A 16,044-nucleotide genomic window follows, 5' to 3' on the forward strand; every position below is an offset into this window, starting at 1 on the left:
TGATCCAAAGGCAGAAGCACTTCATCTTTCTTCTTCCTTGGGCTTCTGTGTTCTTCCTTGCTGTCAACCCGCATTCACTGACAGCTCAGTTCCCCTTTCCAACTATTTGTTGAGTGCTCACGGTCTTACAGAAATTGTGTTCACATTAGAAATTTAAAAATAAATAAGACAAGGCTCTCTGTTCTCCAGAAGCTGACGGTCTGATTAATGCAGATAGGCAGGTAAGTGGACAACTTCAATATAATGTGTTAAATACCATGATAGTCATCTGATGCTAATAGGGGCTGCATGAGACAAGGGTTCTATGTTAAAACACCACCTTACACGAGGTTCAGCAGGATTCTACAGTGTAGAACTTACCGGAGTTTCTAACATGTTACCGTGTGTTGTGAATCTTCCATGTGTGTATGGAAGAGATCTAGTGTGCAAAAGTTCCCCCAAACTCATCTGACCACAGAAAAATTTTTTCAATGGAATGCAAAAGATTTGTACTCCAGGGGACATATCTTAAGAGGTGCTGATATAAGGTTCTTGCACTAGTAAAAAAAAAAAAAAAAAGAAAGATTTATATTTTCTCAGACTGGCCAGCTGAGGGTTTTCTCCAAATCCATAAATGACTTTTAAAGTTTATTTGCTTTTTAATCCTATAACAGAGCAAAGATGTGGACTTAGAAGGCTTTACCATTAATGAGCTGATCATTAAGCCAGGCCTGGATGGAACAGAAGGTCTGGTCCTTCTCTCATTAACGGACCATTTTACGTTCTTTCCCAAAAGAAATATTTAATGAACACAATATTGAGTTGCTCCCCGAGCTTCTAATTAACAGACCACTTGAAGATCTTTGTTAAAGAGAAAAGTTGCTTCAGGCCAGGAGATACTGCAGGACCTAGTATACATTCTACAGCGGCCGAGCATAATTTTAAACTAAGGATTTAAATACATAAAGGCTAATGTTTGCGCTCTGTCTTTATGGGACTCCTGACAACGACTTTCTGGTCTCTCCTGACATTTGGTTTTTAGGAAAAGCGTTTTGGAGTGAATTGCTCCCTCTCCTCATTATCGTCCCTAGTGGACAAAAGTCTCAAGATAACTCTTGATTACCTGCCCTCCATTTAGTAATGTGCTGGGGAAAAACAGATCAAGAAAACCATTTCACGATTCATGCCCTTTCAAAATGTTTCTAAAATGCTAAGAAACTTATTGCAGGCGCTCGTGATTGTAAAAGCAGCCATTTCATTAAGAAAGCCTACTACTATTAAAATACTTAACTCTGACCCAATTTTTAAAGAATATTTTGCAGCAAAAATCAAAGTGCAAAATTATCCACATACTAAAGAGATGTCGCCCATGAAATCTTATGAAATTCAGGACCTAGAAAAAATATTCTTTAAAAAAATTTTTTTTTAAATCTTTATTTATTTTTGAGAAAGAGACAGAGTGTGAGCAGGGGAGGAGCAGAGAGGGAGACACAGAATCTGGAGCAGGCTCCAGGCCCTGAGATGTCAGCACAGAGCCGGATGCAGAGCTCAAACTCATGAACCCTGAAATCATGACCTGAGCTGAAGTCGGATGCCCAACCGACTGAGCCACCCACGTGCCCCTAGAAAAAAATATTCTTTAGTCTCATTCTCTTGCTCTCCCTCTGTCTGGATTCAGTTAATTTAATAAATGCCAACTATATGCCAGGTGCTATGCTAAGGGCTTTACTTGAGGCATTTCATTTGTTCTCCACCATAATCCCTTGAGATAGATACTAATAATACACCCATTTTACATGTGGAGAAAAGTGAGGCTCAGCAAGATCACATGACAAGCCCAAATTATGAAGGTGTAAATGGTAGAGAACCCACTCACGAGAACTCTTAAGCATTGCACTGTATCTCCCTCTACCCTACACCTCTCTCCTTTGTCTCCAGTGATCCACCATGAACTCTCATCCCTTGTAGGAGCCAAAGTTATTTCTATAATCGAACCACTGAGCATTAATAATAAAACTCTAGAAATTTTTAGAAATCTTGAGTTAGAGCTGAGCTCTCTTTCTTACCCGATCCTAGACATTCAGCCAGGAAAGGGCTGGGGGGCATAAAGGCCTGGTGTAAAAATCATGGATTCTGAATTCAGAAAGACCTGGATTTACCTCTCAGCTCTGCCAGCCCTGTGTGCTACTGAACAACGTCCTTAGTTTTCTGCCTGAGTTTTCTTCATCTGTTAAGTGGGGCTACATTCCTTTCTTCCTAGGGCGCCACAGCATCAATGCACATCTCGTGCTTCGCATGGTGCCCGGCGCAAGGAAAGTGTTCTACGAAAGTTCCTGTTCCTGCGGGCAGCCGTGACAACATTGCTCAGAACCTGTCCATAGAGCTACTTTGCTAGAATGGCCTCAGGGAAATTGTTGCCATAGCTACCATTCCTTCAACAGAGCTCTACGTTACAGTTTCCCTCACACGTTAGGCTATCTACAGAAAGAGCAGAGGGTTATTAACCAAACAAGCTCACTGTCCTTAAAATAGGCTGGGTAAGAACCACTAGGGGAAAGAAAGGTATGGAAGCATCCAGAGCGGAAAGCATCCGGGAAGGCGCAGATGAGGTAACGTATAGGTATTAGGAGTAAGAAAAGAAACACGCAGGGAGAGGCTAAAAGTGTTGACTTCTCTGAGCCCACGCTGCCTCCCATTCAGCTCAGCTCTGGGCTCCCACGACTCATTCATGAAAGCAGGTTATACTATCAGTGCAAATGTAAGGGGTTATTGTTATTATTTTGAATATGCAGCATAGATACTCAAACATACCTACCAAACATTTCCACCCAGGAGAATTGGGACCAGGATGAAGCCAGGTGTAGTCAAAACGCAAATATGAGGCTTCAAGCTCGGGAACAAGTAGGAAATCACAGCCATTCACTCTCTTTGAGTTGGGCCCGACTTCTCACACTTGACCTCACACTCCATGAGGACATGAAGCAGAGGCAGAGAAGGTTCTTGCCAACAATGGTACAATAAGCCCTGAGCTTAGGCATTCACTTCTAGCAGAACGTGACCTTGGGTCGGGTGCACTCTGCACTCTAGGACGGCAAGGCCACTGAAAGCAAACACCTCACTTCCCTTGCAGGAGTGTGGTAAGAACGAAATAAAGTAACAGGAGGTACCTATGCCCCAAGGCACATTGGGGAGCCTCACTTTCTGCAGCTGCCCGAGAACAAGCCTTCCCCGACACTGGATAGACACGCCGAGCCATCTACCTGTGCCAAAGCGCAGGCTTCAGAGCTAGACACACACGCATGAAACCCTGCTCTGCCACTTACCGGCCTTGGAGAGTCCACTCATTCATTCTTTTATTTTTCATTTTTCATTGTTATTTTCATTATTTACCCATGTAGCCACTGACCACATAGATAGCGAACTAAATCCATTGAACAAAATGCTCCCGATGACCTACTTTGCATCTGGCACAGTGTTAGAGGGTGCAGATACAGAAATGAATGAGACTGAGAAAGTCCCTGCCCTCGGGAAGGTTATGTTTTTATGGGGAGATGGACGATGGGCATTTTAAAAGCTTCCCAGAGGGTCAACAAGCACTGTTCAAAAGTCAGAACCCGGAAGTCATCCCACAGACAATTAGCGAACAATTGTGATCCAAATAGCTGATAGGTTTTGGGTTCTACCTGACAAAAGTAAGGAAGAAACAGACTGAAAAAAGTAAGAGGATGTCGGGGACGCTGGTGGCTCTGTTGCTTAAGCATCCGACTCTTGATTTCCGCTCAGGTCATGATCTCATGGTTTGTGAGTTCGAGCTCCCCATTGGGCTCTCAGCTCTCAGCACAAAGCCTACTTCAGATCCTCTGTCTTCCTCTCTCTCTGCCTCTCCCCAACTCACTCACACTGTCTCTCAAAAATAAATAAACATTTAAAAAATTTAAAAAAGGGTCGCCTGAATGGCTCAGTTGGTTAAGCGTCCGGCTTCAGTTTCGGTCACGATCTCGTGGTTTGTGAGTTTGGGCCCCATGTCTGGCTCTGTGCTGACAGCTCAGAGCCTGGAGCCTTCTTTGGATTCTGTATCTCCCTCTCTCTCTGTCTCTCTCTGTCCCTGCTCACACTCTGTCGCTCTCTGTTTCTTAAAAATGAATAAACATTAAAAAAAATTGTTTTAATTAAAAAAAAAAAAGAGTCAGAGACTGCCATTCATCCATGAAAAAGAACGAAACCTTGCCATAGGTAACAACACAGACCTTGAGGGCATTATGCTCAGAGAAATAAGAGACAAGCAAATGTTATGTGATCTCACCTATATGTGGAATCTAAATAAGAAAAGAAATCCAAGCTTATAGATATGGAGAACAAATCAGTGGTTGCCAGAGGTCAGGGATAGAGGGTGGGTGAAACAATGAAGGGGGTCAAGAGGTACAAACTTCCAGTTGTAAGAGAAACAAATCACGGGGATGTATTGTGCAGCATGGTGACTACAGTCAACAATACTGTGTTGCATATTTAAAAGTTGCTGAGTGAGTAGATCTTAAAAGCTCTCGTCACAAGAACAAATCTGTACCTGTGTGGTTGCCACAGGTTAGACTCATTGTGGTGATCATTTCACAATATAAGCCAATATTGAATCATTAGACTGTATACCTGAAACTAATATAAAGCCACATGTCAATTACATCTCTATTTTAAAAAGTCCTAAGATCGCAACGCCCACAAAGGGTAGCATGACGATCTGAAACCAGAGAGACTCCCGTGTGTGTGCTCCTCATCGCTGCGTTACACTGTCTCCAAGAGGATGAACAAGAGGCTTAAGATGCCGATTCTGGGGAGTGGGGCCAGAGAAGCGTTCTCTGTGGAAGTGAGGTTTCAAGCCATGAGCGACTTAAGAAGAGTCTAGGCAGAGGAGACCAGGTGTGCAGCCGCCCAGGGCGGGAGGCAGTGCTGTGTTCCAGTTGAGCATCTGACTTCGGCGCAGGTCATGATCTCGAGGTTCGCGAGTTTGAGCCCTGCGCCGGGCTCTGCTGGCAGTGTGGGGCCTGCTTCAGACCCTCTGTCTCCCTGTCTCTCTACCCCTCCGCCACTCGTTCTCTCTGTCTCTGTCTCTCTCAAAGATAAACATTTAAAAAAATAGAACTAAAAACCGTAAGAGAGAGAAAAGGACTAAAGTCCTTATCTTTCATAGCAGGGAATGTCATTCAAGTTCGTGAGTCGAGAAACAGAGGTGGAAATACAATATTTAAAACTAAAGAGCAAAATGTCCCCGAATCAGGAAGAAAACCACCAGAAAAAGATGCTGAATTGGAGTTTGAATTCAGGGGGAGGGAGGAGTGAGGGCAACTGACTTTTCATGTGATCCCTTCTCTGAAACAGTCTGTATCTTACTTCCACCTGTGGATGTTACATAAGTCAACTGTAGTTTCCCGCCTTACTTAATGCATGCCCCTGTGGTGGCCGTCAGATGGCTCTCTCTCACTCTCTGAGGAGCTGCGACCTGCTAAAAACTTGCAGCCACCTTCAGACACGTGTCCAGAGTTTTCTAGTGTTGAGTTGTATCATCTCCTCATGGGTTTTGAGGCCAGATCCATGACTCGTCTTCTCCGACGGTAAGAACTTCCCTGCCTCCACCGGATCCACATTCAGTTTTCCTTCTGTGGTCAGGAAGGGACAGGGAGGCTGCTGGGAGGGGCTGGAAGTCAGCCAAAGAGGAAAAGGGTGAATTGCCCAGCGCACTCTTATTGGCTGGGGGGTCTGCTCCTGTTCCATGGGTGTCAGGGACCAGCAGGGACTCACCCTGAAGGAGCAGGCAGGTTCCTAAACACCCCGTGTGTGTGTGAGTAGAGGATATGGGGCGACAGGGTGAAGTGTGGTGGGTGGGGGCATGAGTAGGAATTAGCATCCAGATGGCCTGAACCTAGCCACCCCCCCCCCCCCCCACCGGCTCAGCTGGGCCTCTCCTGTCATTATCTTTTCTATGTCCAATCGGTAAAATGACTATTTTCCTCCCTTGCACGAGACAGTGAGATTGTACTGTTATTAGTTGCTTACATATCTGTATCTTAATCTTTTATCATTTGTCACCACCTCCTCAAAGGCAGGGTGGAAGCCTCGTTCATCTTTATGTCCCCTGCACTGAGCACATACCTAATAAATGTTGGTTGAATAAAGGAACAAATAAATGAAGAAATGAATGAAAGCCGAATTAATGAATAAAACGCTTATTATATCCCCCCCTTTAAAAAAAACATTAGCAAAACAGAGTATGGAGTATAACAGAAATTTCATTACTTTCTGGCGCCTCCTTGATCATGTGAACCTGGTACATGTCTGCTCATGTGTGTATGTTACCCTAACTACTTGCTAGAGTTACATAATCGATCATGGGAAACAGTTTAAGCCTTGGGGATCCCTAAGAGGCAGACAGGCTTGGATGCCTCCTGGAGAAACAGATCAAAGAGCAAAGTCAATGACATTGGAAATGTCAGAGGACATGTATGGAAAGATAGGCTCCCTCAGGAGACGTTAGGAATTGGCTAGCCAGTCAGCGTAGAGTATGAGTCTAGACTAGGACGGAGTAGGAATGTGGCACCAGAATCATCAACTAGCTTTCCCTGGGTAATAACCCAGGAGGTGAACCAAATGTCTGTTTTGTCAGGGGAACAAAGTGTGATGGAGTTAAGAAGGGGATACCTATAATGACACTACCTATTTAATCAGCATAAAAATAAGAGAAGCTGCAGTCAGGAGGCTGTGGTAAACCTTTATGCTTACATTCTTCTAGAGGTATCATAAATTGGCTCAACCCCTTCTAGAAGTAAGTCATGGAGGCGGCCCTGTCATTATAAGCACAATTTCGTCTTGCCTAGCAATGGAAAAGAACTTTGTAAAGATTTTCAAAGATCTTGGATTAATCATTGAGAAAATTTAATCATGCCCTGGTGGGTATTCCAATGGACTAAAAGTAACCAGGAATCATTATGATGGGGATGGCATACCAAATTTCCGTAGCAGAAAGTTATGGATGGATCAAGTCATGATTCTGTCTGGATGGTTACAACTAAGACAATCTTGAGCCATTAATGTTTGTGAAGAAGGTTTCACTGTTCTTCCAGGTTTGGATCTTTCCTGAGGGAAGCTGGACTTTGGATTAATTCCTAGTTAGTAAATGTGATCAACTGATTGATCCGTTCACTGAACAATTTTTTCTGAGCTCCCCTTGTGTGAGTCATTTGTTTGAAGGAAGGGACCTTTCTGACCCATCTTTAGCCCATCTTTCTCAGAGTGTGGATTTGTGAGATATTTTCTGGTTGAATGAGGGGCTGAAAAAAAACCGGATTTGCCCATACTGCTTTCATGTCTGGGTTGTAGCTGACAGAATTTATTGCTTCTGTAAAGCTTCCTTAAGTTTAGGAGTTGTTCAGCTTGGGAGACTATAGTTTTCTTTTATATTCCTCTTGCAGTAAAGCTCTCTTTGTATTCTCATCACTATCAAAATCAGCCGCTGATGGTACCCTTACAAGTGAATCCTCTCTGTCTGGGTTGGCTCTCATTTTTTTACTGAGCTTCCCTACTCTGTGTTAAGATAAAGCTTTAGAGGGGCACCTGGGTGCCTCAGTCGATTGAAAGTCTGACTTCGGCTCAGGTCATGATCTCATGGTTTGTGAGTTTGAGCCCTGAGTTTGGCTCTGTGCTGATGGCTCAGAGTCTGAAGCCTGCTTCAGATTCTGTGTCTCCCTCTCTCTCTGCCCCTCCCCAACTCACACTCTGTCTCTCAAAAAATGAATAAACATTAACAAAAAGTTAAAAAAAAATAAAGCAATTAGTATTCCCACAGGCACACATGTGTATTGTGTGTGTGTGTGTGTGTGTGTGTGTGTGTGTGTGTGTAAAAGAGAGAGAGAGAGAGAATTCTGGTTTCAAATTAAAGTTTAGCTGTTGAACCTGGACTGTTTATATATTCCCCGCCTTCGGTCTAGTCTCAGAGAATCTAAGAAATAAACAAGTGAATCCTCTAGGTGGCCATGATTCTGAGACAGAAAACTGAAAAGAACTTGTATGTAATATCATTCGTGCATGGCTCGGATACAGTGTAGTGGTGGGGCTTTCACTTTGAACAGAAGAAAAATAACACGTCGGCCAGGTGAAAATAAACAGAAATTCACTAACCCAGCCCAGACACGGAAGGGGAGCAAAGGGTTTTGCTGGCTCTACTGTACCTTGGTTGGCATAGGCTTCTTGAAGGTGATTTCAGCTTGCATCCAGACACCCCTTGGAGACTCCAGCACAGACCAAATTTTCTCTTGAACTACGTGGTTCTCTTCAAAGATGTAAACTGCTAGGGTGTCACTCATTTTTAAAAACCCATAGATGGCATAATAAAAACGTAGACAATACTGCAAATTTCCCGGCAGGGACGGACCGTAGAGCCTTCCAATGTAGCCAGGCTGAGATGTAAACTTTGTGTTGGCCAGCAAGTAATACCCTGTGAACCGGACAGAACATTCAGGAAATCAGCAATGAAAAACTTACATAATCTAGCCCAGATTATCAAATGGAAAAATCTGGCTGAAAGTAGTGGAATTTGCCAACAGAGACTATTTCCATAAGCTTAAAAAATTTTTTTTTCAATGTTTATTTTTTTTTGAGAGAGAGAAACAGAGAGTGTGAATGGGCGAGGGGCAGAGAGAGAGGGAGACACAGAATCTGAAGCAGACTCCAGGCTCCGGACTCCAGTACCTGTCAGCACAGAGCCTGATGCAGGGCTCGAACCCATAAGCCGTGAGATCATGACTGGAGCCAAAATCGGCTGCTTAACCAACTGAGCCACCCAAGCACCCCTCCATAGGCTTTAAATGATAGAACATGTTTTGTTAAATCTGTGGCTTAAAAGTGACAGAATATATCCATGTGACTCTATTACAAATAACACTTCTCCAGTTCTAAGTAAATTTCATAAACCAGTGTAGATGTCCACCTGGATATGCTCAGGTTCCAGGCATTGGTGAGGATTTGTGCTTTTCATGAAGCAAAAGGGATGTAATCATCTTGGGGCTCCAGCTTCCTGGGGCAACCAGGTGATACAGAGGGCATACTTAGCACCAGGTCCTAGTGAATGTAAGGCTCAGAGCAGATTTTTCCTTCTTATCTCTGCAGCGACCAGTGGAGATAGAGAGATAACAGGCTGGCCTGGCAGTCCTTGGAATTTGGATGCTTTCACATGAGTAGTGTTATGGACTGAATTCTGTTGTGTCCCAAATCTATGTTGTTGCAGCCTGCCATTCAACCAGAAAATATCTCTCAAGTACCTAATCTGTGCAATAAAAGGGTCCAAAGAAGAATAATTCTTTCTTCTAAATAACAAAAAGAAACATAAGGTCAAGAACCTCCCCTCTCACCTAGCTCCAGACCCCCAGGGTAAACTTAAAACAGATCCATGCATTCTAGAAAACCTGGGTAGAAATGAAAAAAATAATACCCTACTTTTCTTTCTTTCCTTCTTCTGTTCCTCCCCCATCAATTTTTCCCCCCCCCTTTTTTGATAGTCACACATCTGCCTTTATTGGGAGCAGCAGGTGGGACACCCCCAGCAAAAGTAAAAAAAAAATTAATTTACAAAACCAGGGATTCAGTAAAGCCTCCTGGTTGGAACCCCTGGGAACACATACGCAGACACCAACCCAGGGCAGCAGGAAGAGGACTCCAAAGCCCATGAAGGCCAAGCCACCATGGAGATGAGGAGCTCTTTGTAGGTATCTTGAGTGTACGTGGAGGAGTAACCTCATACTAAAGAACCAGGCCATGAAGAACATGCCAATGGCCAATGGCACCACGTCAGATGCAGGAAGACAGGCGGGTTCACTGGGCTGGTGTATCTGCTCATGGCCTCGCGCTCCATTTTGCCAGGCACAGGGTAAGCCACAGCTCTGCCACTGGAATAACGTGTCAGCTCTTTTGATCACCTCAGTGTTCATTTACTTTAGTTTCACCCAATTATTTAATTCATGTGGCAAAAGGTTCTTGGGTTATTTCCTGTGCGTGGTGGTATGGACTGAGTCGTGTCCCCCTAAAATCCATTGACTGAAACCTAATTCCCAATGCAACTTTATTTGAAGATTGGGCCCTTAAGGAGGTAATTAAGAGGTTATGAGGGTGAAGTCTTAATCATATAGAAATGGTGTCCTCCTGAGAGGAAGAGACACCAGAGACCTCTCTCTCTCTTTTTTTAATGTTTATTTCTTTTTGAGAAACAGAGAGAGACAAAGTGCAAATGGGGGAGGGGCAGAGAGAGAGGGAGACACAGAATTGGAAGCAGGCTCCAGGCTCCGAGCTGTCAGCACAGATGTGGGGCTCGAACCCCCAGACTGCGAGATCACGACCTGAGCTGAAGTTGGAGGCTTAACCGGCTGAGCCACCCAGGTGCCCGGAGACCTTTCTTTCTCTCTTCACGTATATATGTGGAGCAAAGGCCATGTGAGGACACAGTGAGAAGGCGCCATCTATCTACAAGGCAGGAAGTAAGGTCTCGCCAGAAACCAACCCTGACAACATCTGTGTCTAGGACCTTCCACCTCCAGAACTGTGAGGAAACACGGTTCTGCTGTTCAGGTCACACAGTCTGTGGTACTTCACTGGGCCACCGGGGCAGATTAGTAGGGGTGGCCATGCACAGCCACAGCAACATTCTTGAAACATGAATTTAATTCTACTCTTCTCTTCCCTAAAATCTTTGGTTTCTCATTTACTTTATAAAAAAAAAAATCCCCAAATGCTTACTCTGGCCTGCCATGCCATGGTCTACTTCCTAACTTCATTTTCTTCCACTCTCCTGCCCTCAGTGCAGCCGTACTAACCTTCCAACTACTCGGGGTGTCCCGTTCTTCCCATGCTCAGGACTTCACAGATGCTGTTCCCTCTGCCTGGATTCCTCCCCCTCTCCTGGCTAATACCCTCTCTCCTCAGAAAAGCCTTCCCAGGATCTCCTACCAAAATTAGGCTCTCTCCCTTAATCTCTCTCAGAGCCCACTTTTCATTTCTTCCATAGCACGTACCTTATACGTTTATTTGTGTATATATCTGTCTAACATTTCTCTTGCCCGTTGAAATGACTGTTAGAAAAGAATACACGATGACAAGTATAAAATTGTGAGGTCCCCGTTTCAAAGCCCTTCCCGGGCCCTGTGCAAGTAAGGTGCTCTGAAATGTTTTCTTTTTTTTAATTTTTTTTTTTTTTAACGTTTATTTATTTTTGAGACAGAGAGAGACAGAGCATGAACGGGGGAGGGGCAGAGAGAGGGAGACACAGAATCTGAAACAGGCTCCAGGCTCTGAGCTGGCAGCACAGAGCCCGACGCGGGGCTCGAACTCACGGACTGTGAGATCATGACCTGAGCTGAAGTCGGATACTTAACCGACTGAGCCACCCAGGCGCCCCTGAAATGTTAAGTTTCATCAGTGTATTAACATACCCCAGTGCCTACTGTATAAACAGGCATTGAATAAATGAATTAGACACCAACCCTTGAAAACAAGCTCTTTGCACCCATCTCTAGGGGAGTGGGCTTCACAGGGGATGCCATCAAAGTGATTAGGTAGGTTCCTTACACAGGGGAGCTCAAACTGGTTTCCAATAGTTCCTTGTAGACCGAGCCATCAAGTGCCCCGCCCCTGACATTTTCCCAACAGCTTTTTTAGCTTCTCTTGCCCTACAATATCTGTTTGTTGAGTAAATTACACATAACAGGAAATTTACCATTTTAACCATTTTAAAACCTACAGTTCAGCGGCATTTAGTACATTCACGAATGCTGGGCAACCACCACCACTGCTTAATTCCAGTACATTTTCATCACCCAGAAGGAAACTCTATACCCATTAAACAGGAACTTCCCATCCCCCGTCCCCAGCCCCTGGACACCACTAATCTGCTTTCTGTCTCTATGAATCTGCCTATTCTGGATGTTTCATATAGTTGTAATCTAATAGCTTTTTTTTTTTTTTTAATAGGTTTTTAAAGGTACTTCTCCATAGGGGTGCCTGAGTGACTCAGTTCAGTTAAGCCTCTAACTTTTGATTTCAGCTCAGGTCATGATTTCTCGGTTTGTGGGACGGAGCCCTCCATCGGGCTCTGCGCCGACAGCAAGGAGACTGCTTGAGATTCTCTGTCTCTACTTGTCTCTGCCTTTACCCTGCTCCTGTTCCCACTCTCTCTCCCTTTCTTTTACTCAAAATAAATAAATACACTTAAAAAAAAAAGACAAAAGTACTTCTCCACCTGAGGGGAAGAGCAAGATAATGTCCAAAGGTTTGACTATTTAAGCAACTGGCAAATCGAATTCTAAGTTTTATTTATTTATTTATTTTTTCAACGTTTTTATTTATTTTTGGGACAGAGAGAGACAGAGCATGAATGGGGGAGGGGCAGAGAGAGAGGGAGACACAGAATCGGAAACAGGCTCCAGGCTCTGAGCCATCAGCCCAGAGCCCGACGCGGGGCTCGAACTCACGGACCGCGAGATCGTGACCTGGCTGAAGTCGGACGCTTAACCGACTGCGCCACCCAGGCGCCCCTCGAATTCTAAGTTTTAAAAAGAGGCCAAACACGAGATTGCCCATCGCATTTGTTTTTTCACAGCTGCCCTTTTTTGTTTAAGTTGCCATCTTGATGGGTGTGGAGTAAGATTGGCAGCTGGAGCACTCCCACCCCCGGCGCCCGGTGGCCACAGACCCCCAATTTACCGATGCCTGATGTGTGGTCTCCGGCCCGATACATGTTTGGTTTTACTTTCACCCGGGTCCAGCCTGGACCTTCTTTGTCTTGATAAAAGTTGCAGAGATCTTCCTCGAAATCGCAGCTGGCTTCCATGGCACTGAAAGGAAGTTCTGAACAAAGGAGAACCAAAGTTAAAGAGCCAGACTCAAGGGTCTCAAGGGACTACGTCAACGGGTTGACAAATACATACATACTCGTGCCAGGGGAGACGGAATACATAAAACACACACAAATATTTTTACCCTAATGGCATGCTGGCAGGTTAGCATCAAGCTAACATCTCAGCATGGCAGGAAAATTGTTCTTTTCCTCCCTAAAGGGATGGAAAGAAGGAGCTCTGTTCACACTCTCTATAAAAAATAAAGAAGTACCACACTTCAAAAGACATTTCCTTCCATAATGTAAAGACTGGGAACAATTATTCACATAGTTCTTCACAATTCAAAATTCATTCATAGAAAATTAAAGAGAAAGAAAAAGATAAAGATTTTAAGGAATTCTTAATTTTTCTCTAAGACAGGTATTTTAGGAATTATATTTTCCAGAAATGATTTTCCTTTGTTGATCAATCTGTGTCACCAGCACAGCTGCTGTCTGTTGATAATTGATATTAGTCACAAGAGCTGATCTGCTTGAAGAAAATCATCGCTCAGTATAAATCACGAGGTTCAAAAAGTCACACCAATTTCATCACCCATACTGCTAGTATTTTGGCTTTTGCTGAATTCTGGTATCATTTATCCTGGTCTATAAATACCACCTCATTTCAGATTGCCTGGAGGGAATGAAACAAAAGATTTCTGCTGTTTTGTGAATAACTTGGTACAGCAACAAGTGATTGTAAATTTCACTGTTCAGATCATCCGAGTCCAGAAGGGATGTGACTGCCACAGTTCGGGACACATTCAACATAGCCAACTGTGATCCTGTTCTGCAGGCTGACATAATACTGGTCTAAACTTTTAGGGCCAGAGAAAGAGGGCACTGTTTTGAATAAATGGGAAATTACCTCTAGAGAAACATTTGAATTCTGGGAGCAGTGACCTAATGAAGCAGGGAGCTGTTTATGGACAAACACTCACTATACTCTCAATTCCTGAATTCCCAAAGCAAGAGAGTTTAGCCCAGATTAAAGGGGATGAAAGACGTATGACAACCAAATACTACAAGGGTGCCGAGATTCCATCTTGGTCCAGGAAAACACATAGCATATAAATATAAATGGGAGGTGCCTGGGTGGCTCAGTTGGTTAAGTGTCCAACTTTGGCTCAGGTCATGATCTCGTGGTTCGTGGGTTTGAGCCTTGCATTGGGCTTGCTGCTGTCAGCACAGAGCCTGCTTTGGATCCTCTGTCCCCCTCCCTCTCTGCCCCTCCCCCACTCATTCTCTCTCTCTCTCTCTCTCTCTCTCTCTCTCTGTCTCTCCCTCCCTCCCTCCCTCCCCTCAAAAATAAACAAACATCAAGAAAAAAAAAAAGCATTGGGACAAGTGGTGAAATTAGTATGCAGATCATAGGTTAGTTGATAATACTGTATCAGTGCCAAATTTCCTGAACTTGTTATTAATGTTTACTGATTTTTGAGAGAGAGAGAGAGAGAGAGACAGACAGACAGACAGAGAACAAGCAGGGGAGGGGCAGAGAGAGATGGAGACAGAATCCCAAGCAGGCTTTACACTTGGGGCTTGAACCCATGAACCATGAGACCATGACCTGAGCTGAAGTCAAGAGCCAGAGGCTTAACTGACTGAACCACCCAGGTGACCCCAATGTCCTCAACTTTATAATTATCTGATATCATGCTGGAAAATGTGCTGGGTTTTAGAAACTACACACTGAAGTATTTAGGGTAAGGGGCATAATGTTTACAACTTACTCTTACATGGTCAATAAAGAAAATGTGGCAAAATGTTAATTTGTAGATCTGGGTGAAGAGTACATGAGAGTTCTTTATAGTATTCTTGAAAATTAAAAAAAAAAAATTTAATGTTTATTTTTGAGAGAGACAGACTGTGAGTGGGGGAGGGGCAGAGAGAGAGGGAGACACAGAATCCGAAGCAGGCTCTAGGCTCCGAGCTGTCAGCACAGATCCCTACGTGGGGCTCGAACGCACAAACTGTGAGATCGTGGCCTGAGCCAAAGTCGGACATGTAACTGAGCCATCCAGGCACCCCAATTCTTACAAATTTTATCTGAGTTTAAAATGTTACTAAAATAAAGTTTTAAACACACAAAATTAAAAAAGTCAGTGACCAAAACCACATTACAAACAAACAAAAAAAGAAGATTAGGAATAAAATATTCCTGTATAATTGGATCCCAATGGTATCTCAGGAGACACACCCTGCCAAGTGTGCAAGGAAGGCATCCTGATGAGCCAGAGAGGAGATCAGGAAGGGCATTTTCAATGCTCTGTGACAGGTGGGCCTGCCCACACATTGCTAGGCCTGGCTCTGTGAGCATCCGGGAGTATCTTTAAGCCATGAAAATAAAGTCTTTGAAAAATGAGTATGATGTTCACACAGACAAGGATCCTCTGACACCAGCCCCCCCCCCATGCAGATTTGAGACAAGGGGAGACCCCATATTGGTTAGTTACCCCTCTGCCACCTGGTAATGAAAAAGTAGATGAAAAGGCACAATCTACAGATGCCCATCTAGTTCAGAAAATGGTGTAGTGCTCCCAAAAGCCACACACAAAGAGAACAGCAGGTCAGTGAAATCACTCATCAGGAATATATCCCAAGGAATATCCCCCTGGGCAACCACAAGAGAATCATAACCCATTTATTAGGTGGGCATGAGAGGCAAGAGGTGGTATTAAAACTTAAAAGTAAGCATGGGTCAGTTCACTCCATGGTGACACTGAGTCACGCAGAAAAGATTTTTCTGAGAATGTGATTATATTCCCTTGTTAAATACCTAGTCCTAGAAATGGATTTGTCTGGGGTCCTGAGAAGGTCTGATAAAAAGAAAATCTCAAAAGCATAACTGAAAGCCTAAATCTTTTTCACCCAGAATGTTTCTTCTGCTATGAGACAGTATCTAATTCCTGAAGACAGGGCCAGAGGGCCTGTTTGTGACCCCAAATGAGCTCACCAGAATCTGGGGTGGATGGAAAGCCTTTGCTTAAGGCTTGTTTCAGAGCATATGGGCTGAGTGGCCATCACAGTTGAACATTAATGACCTATTTGAAGTATAGGGAGGAATCACAGGCAGTTGGAAGCCCTTGAACATCAGTTGACCAGAGAGGGAGAAAGAAAGAAAGAAAGAAAGAAAGAAAGAAAGAAAGAAAGAAAGA

The 16,044-nt window shown here is 44.0% G+C and overlaps 1 protein-coding gene and 1 pseudogene across 5 annotated transcripts in view; both read right to left on the reverse strand.

Annotated features, from left to right (window-relative positions):
* The window catches only part of MAMDC2 (MAM domain containing 2), a 398,140-nt gene that overhangs the window by 43,818 nt on the left and 338,278 nt on the right, over positions 1-16,044 (reverse strand). For all 5 annotated transcript variants that reach the window (XM_040449383.1, XM_040449385.1, XM_040449386.1 and 2 more), the window contains 2 exons: positions 12,712-12,855; positions 8,193-8,458 (listed from right to left, as the gene is read on the reverse strand). In XM_040449383.1, the coding sequence (XP_040305317.1) occupies positions 8,193-8,458; positions 12,712-12,855 (410 nt within the window). The remainder of the gene's footprint in view (positions 1-8,192; positions 8,459-12,711; positions 12,856-16,044) is intronic.
* On the reverse strand, positions 8,833-10,242 carry LOC121013652 (transmembrane protein 258-like; annotated as a pseudogene).

This window comes from Herpailurus yagouaroundi, unplaced genomic scaffold, assembly GCF_014898765.1.
Source record: "Herpailurus yagouaroundi ecotype Mexico unplaced genomic scaffold, PumYag 199, whole genome shotgun sequence".
Taxonomy (NCBI): domain Eukaryota; kingdom Metazoa; phylum Chordata; class Mammalia; order Carnivora; family Felidae; genus Herpailurus; species Herpailurus yagouaroundi.